Source organism: Calliphora vicina, chromosome 5, assembly GCF_958450345.1.
Source record: "Calliphora vicina chromosome 5, idCalVici1.1, whole genome shotgun sequence".
Classification (NCBI taxonomy): Eukaryota; Metazoa; Arthropoda; class Insecta; order Diptera; family Calliphoridae; genus Calliphora; species Calliphora vicina.
The window spans coordinates 96554948-96560744 of NC_088784.1; the positions used below are offsets into that span (position 1 = coordinate 96554948).

The 5797-nt window shown below is 32.5% G+C and overlaps 1 protein-coding gene across 1 annotated transcript; it reads right to left on the bottom strand.

Annotated features, from left to right (window-relative positions):
- Positions 1–3820: 3820 nt before the first annotated feature.
- LOC135962097 (keratin, type I cytoskeletal 9-like) lies at positions 3821–5526 on the bottom strand. Its single transcript, XM_065513837.1, has 3 exons — positions 5386–5526; positions 4854–5198; positions 3821–4790 (listed from the first exon to the last, which is right to left on the bottom strand). The coding sequence occupies exons 1-3, from the start codon at positions 5425–5427 to the stop codon at positions 4038–4040; spliced, it is 1140 nt and encodes a 379-aa protein (XP_065369909.1). The 5' UTR covers positions 5428–5526; the 3' UTR covers positions 3821–4037.
- Positions 5527–5797: the final 271 nt, after the last annotated feature.

Below are 5797 nucleotides of genomic sequence, written 5' to 3' on the forward strand. Positions count from 1 at the left end.
ATTATTTCACTGCAACTCTAATATATAATTAGCAAATTAACAAACAAAAAAAACAGTAGAGTGTAATGATATGTATTTAAAATAAATTCATAAAATGTATTTATTCAGGGCTCTTTTCTAGCTCTTGTTTAGGTTTTTTGGTTACTAGTTTTTTCCCAGCTGGGTTTTCTTCTTGGCTGTCACTGGATTCTACAGCTTCCGCCTCCAACTCCTGGTCGTCATCCTCAGCATACTTTATGAATTTCCTCCCCACTTTTTTGTTGATGTCCTTAGCTTTGGTTCTTCCCAACAAAGGATTCACTATTTTCTCATTACAACCCAAAGGAAATAAATCGCAATAAGCTGCAACGGCGAAACCGAAGGGAGCCAGTAGAGATCCTCTGGCGAAAGAAACAATATCTCCAGAACCGCCAGATTTTAAGCTTTCAGCTTGTATAATCTGTGAAAAAATAATTCAAAGAAATTTTAGTTATTGAAGTTGATGTTTTACTCATTTAAACTTACAGAAATCAAGCAAACTAATGCAAAATGTTGAAGATTATTCATTTTTTGAGAAACAGCTTAACACCTTCACGGTCTTCTAGCAACTATAATACATTTTTTAATAGCTTATTTTAAATACTATTGTGTTTAAAATGAAGCTGTTATCTAATACTCACGTTTTGGCTGTTAAATTTTTAATTTTTTTTTTATTTTTTAATTCGAATTTTCCATAATTTTTATTAAATAACACTGAAATAAAAAATCAAGTGTGTAAAAAGGTTGCTTCACTCAAATGCACAGTGGTTGTATTTTATTCTATATACCTTTTAATATGAACACTTAATTCAGAGATTTTTCGTGGAGAATATTGAAAAATTTGTATTAAAGTGAAATTCGAAAGGGTCAAGGCATCATTATAAAATATTAAATCGTATATAGATCGAAAGACCAATAAATATATGGATTACTAACCTAAACTCCTAAAACTGAACAGGAAATGTTCCAAATATTAATTTATATTCATAAATTAATATTTCAGTGGAAAATTAATTTATGAACCCCAAACTATTTACTTAGTGATATATTCAACTTACATCACTTTTGCTATTCTTCTATTTGCAAAACCGATTTTTTCAGCTCCATCTGCTTTGGAATACCAAAAGGTAACTTATCCCACTTTTGTATTGATAGTTGGTAATGTAAGAAATGTATGTAACACCAGATAGCAACCAAAAAAAATTTGTGGGTTACACCATTATTGCGCTGATGGCCTCAAATGTGGATGATATTTGCCGTGTGATATTTTTATTAAATTTTGGTGTGTATGGAGTAGGGTTTTATAGTTAAAAAAAAACCTCTGTGGTTTAGTGATTAGCGCATTTGACTATAAAACGAGAGATTATGAGTTCAATCCGGCTCACAGTGGGAAAAATCACCAATCTAGCTTATAAACAAGTAAGAAAGTATGGTCGGTCGAGCCCGAACATATAATACTAAGTAAAAGAGCAAAAACTTTTTTCTATTAAAATTTCAATAGTTTATATTTTTGAGTGATTTTCGGAAGTGGGCCTTATATGGGGGCTATGACCAATTATGGACCGATCACCATGAAAGTAGGTGGTGTATTTGTGTCTATATGAAAGTTTACTATGTTGAATTTTGTGAGTATACCAACATTTCTAAGCTATTTATGCACGTTAAAATGATTTTCGGAAGCGGGTCTATATGGGAGCTATGACTAATTATGGATCGAACGTAACAAAATTTGGTGACATGAATTTTGTATATATAAAACTTATTTGGAGCGCAATTTGTGGAGATACATTAATAAATTAAACATTTATGACCGATAAAGTTCAATTTCGGAAGGATATTTGTATGGGGGCTAGGTGAAATAATGGACCGATTTCAGCCAGTTTCAATAGGTTTGGTCCTTGGGCCGAAAAAATAATATTGATAACTAACTATTGATCTGAGGAGTATGAAATGTATGAAGCGATTGTAGCAAATAGAGTGATCTTTAAATATATTGTATTTGTAGATACCCTGTTTCATTACTGGGTGCTCAAAAAGGAAGGTTTTATTGGAAATTACAATTTTTCTTGATACTAAAGTTCAACAAAATAAATCAGAATGGCTCTCTGAAAAATTTGTTTTTTCGGTAATGCTGGAGTGTTAGTACTATTGCATTTAAAAGTAAAGTGTTATGCAGAGTGTGGCAATTGGCCACCTGCAATGACATTCTCGTGTTAAAATCAGTCGGCTGAAAATTCACTAATTATGGTCGAACTTGTTCATTGAACAGAAGGGATATTTTATTGTAAACAAGTAAGGGTACTATATTCGGCTGAGCCGAATCTTATATCCTTCTCTAAATTGTACTTTAAGATAAATACTAAAAAGTATTTTTGTTTAAAAAAAATGTTTAGGTATAAAAAATATTGGTGAACAAATTTTGTTAAAAACAAGTAAGACTATATTCGGCTGTGCCGAATATTATATACCCTTCACCAAATTACACTTCAAAATAGAAATTTTAAATATTTTTAAGTAAACAAAATTTATCTTTTTTTCCATAGTTTTTTTTAATTTCTTGGATAAAAAAATTTTCGAATTGTTACTTAAATTTTTTTTTAAGTTTTAAAATTTAAAAAAAAATTTTATTTTTTTAAATTTAAAATTTTGTTTTTGTTTTTTCAATTTGTTTTTTTTGGTAAAAATTTTTTTTTTAAAATTTAAAATTTTTTTTTTTGGTTTTTTCAATTTTTTTTTTTTTGGTGAAAAAAAAATTCGGCTTAAAAATATTTTTTTTTCCGATTTTGACCCATTGTAGGTCCAACTTAATATGGTCTTATATACGTCTTTCCAAAGGTCTTTGAAATATCTATCATTAGATATCCATATTGTATATATTAATGACTTAGTAATCCAGATATAAGTCAAAAATCGAGGTTGTCCTGGGTTTTTCCTCATATCTCAGACATTTGTGGACCGATTTTGCTGATTTTAAATAGAAAAAGTTCAAGAAACCATGTCTGACAGACTTATTGAAGATTTCGTCTTCAGAAAATTGATTTCAACAGACGGACAGAGAGACACTTCTCACGAAGGTGAAGGGTGCAATAAAATACAATAAAAATTGGTGAAACAAAAATATGGGTGAAAAATATTTGTTAAAAAAAGTATGACTGAAAAATGCGGGATATAGAGATGGTATATTTTTTGAACACGATTTTTGTTTTAAATAAATTATATGCCATTTATTCTCATGTATGCCATTTATTCTTGAAGTGTAAACAACAAAGTTTTTTTAGCTTAGAATTTTGTACCAAGAAAGCGTCATATGCGGGAAGTTTTGCTTTACTTCTTTAATTTTGAAAAAGTGCAGCTGAAGCACATCGATTGCTCACCAAATCTTATGGTGAATATGTTTCATCGGATTCAATATGCGAGAGATGTTTTGTGCGGTTCAGAAGTGGTGATTTTGACACGGAAGACAAAAATCGCCCAGGCCAGCCAAAAAAGTTTTAAGTCCAAGAATTGGAGGCATTACTCCATAAAGTCTGTTGTAAAACTCAACAAGCAATTGCAATATCATTGGGAGCTACTCAAGCAGCAACTTCAAAATGTTTGCGAACAGCAGGATTCACCCAAAAGCAGGAAAATTGGGTAAAAATTTTAATTTATTTTTAATATTAATTCTTAATTGAATTTCTAAAATCAAATTAAATGTATTCCTTTATCTATTCCATTAAAGCATTCAGCAGGAATAATTCGCTGTCTCAGTTCATTTGTACTGTATGCATATTAAATTAATTTCTTTGATAATTCATTCAAATTTAATCAAGGTCAAAAGTTGCAAATTTTGCAGTTTTATTTCATTTTTTTATCCATTTAAAAACTGATGATAAATGTTTTCGCAATATAAAAATATCAATTAAATATTCTGATTTCTTAAAATTTATTTTGATTGTTATTCCTAATAAACTAAACATTTTAATATTTATGTTTTCTTAACCAATTTAAGTACGTAACCCAACTAACTATACGAATACTTATGCTGGAATATCCTCTTCAGGTTGTAGTTCAGGATTAGGCTCAACGCCACCATCAGTACCACCATCAGAACCACTATCAGAGTTTCCGTCAGAACCAGCATCGGAGCCAGCATCTGAACCAGCATCGGAGCCACCATCAGATCCAGCATCTGAACCGGCATCGGAACCACCATCAGAACCAGCATCGGATCCACCATCTGAACCAGCATCAGAACCAGCATCTGAACCAGCATCGGAGCCACCATCTGATCCTCCGTCAGAACCTCCATCGGAGCCAGCATCGGAACCACCATCGGAGCCACCATCTGAACCAGCATCTGAACCTCCATCAGAATCACCATCGGAGCCAGCATCTGATCCACCATCTGATCCTCCATCAGAACCAGCATCAGAACCGCCATCTGAACCACCGTCGGAACCACCATCAGATCCTCCGTCAGAACCACCATCTGAGCCACCATCGGAATCACCATCTGAACCACCATCTGAACCACCATCTGAACCACCATCAGAACCTCCATCAGAACCTCCATCGGAACCACCATCAGAACTGCCATCATCCAGACCATTCATCAAGCAATTTTGTAAAGCAGCCAAAAGTTCATCGCTAACAGCCTTAGATTTGGTAATAACAGCCTTAATACAATTATCCTCTGTACTATCAATGTTCTTATAGGACGCAGATAAATTATCCGACAAACTTGAGGACGTCGAACCCACTTCATTAATAGTTGTTTGCAAATTGAGAGACTATATGGAACAACTCAAACATAATAAATATTTCCTAAAAAGATAACATGCCATTCAACTTACATTCTCCTTTAAACATTTAAGATACTCCAAATCGTCTTCCTTCTGCAAACAAACACTTAAGGTATCCTCTACATTTCGCACTTGAGCATCAAGATTTTCACGCTCTGATTTAACTTTATTCAATTCATCCTCACGTCGAGAAGCTGCCCGGGAAATACAGGCTTCAGTATCGCTTTTTGAATTTTCGGTTGCTGCCGTTATAAGGGGTAAATATTTGTCGTAACACTTGATACCGCCGCCAGCTCTTGCCACATTGGGTATGGATAATAGATTGAAGATTTGCGGTTCTATGTGGGCAACCACATCAGCTTTGGCTTGATCGGGTGTGATGACAGCTGAGGAGAACTGAAAAAGAGAGTAATTAGTATAGAGTTTTTTTTAGATTTTTTAATTAATTAATTTTCTGTCCTCATTGAAAACGTGTAATAGCTACGATAGTCTCACTCCTTGAGACCTCACTAATTGGAATTGTAACACTCTATTTGGAATTTTTAATATTTATTTGCCATTTCAATCAAAAAAAAAAACTTACACTCAACAGCGCCACTACAGTTAGCGCCACAAATATTTTCATTTTAAAATGTTTTCAACTGTGTCTCGATTTAGTTAGTTTGTGAATTGCACTTTTCTAATTGTCAAACAATAATGATTAGTACAGTTTTTCTCAACTGGCTTTATATACGTCAAGTTACTCAGAATTGTCATTACATATAGATACTATGTTTTAGTTTGGAGTATTATTTGATTTGATCTGATAACATTTCTATAAACTGATAAGCATCAAGTGTGTGTTAAAGTAAACGACAATAATTATTAATTAAACTACTTGAGATGCTCCAATACATATTTAAAATATTTATTTATTATTTATCTTGATTAAAAATTGATTTGTTACTATAGCACATGTTGATTCATTCTACTAAATTTAGTCAACTACGTAACTT

Excerpts from the sequence above, each read along its gene's own strand:
- LOC135962097 (XM_065513837.1), bottom strand. The coding sequence starts at position 5,427 with ATGAAAATATTTGTGGCGCTAACTGTAGTGGCGCTGTTGAGT. Across the intron at positions 5,199-5,385 it reads CTGTAGTGGCGCTGTTGAGT|TTCTCCTCAGCTGTCATCAC; the intron begins GTAAGTTTTTTT and ends TCTCTTTTTCAG. Across the intron at positions 4,791-4,853 it reads TTAAATGTTTAAAGGAGAAT|TCTCTCAATTTGCAAACAAC; the intron begins GTAAGTTGAATG and ends TGTTCCATATAG.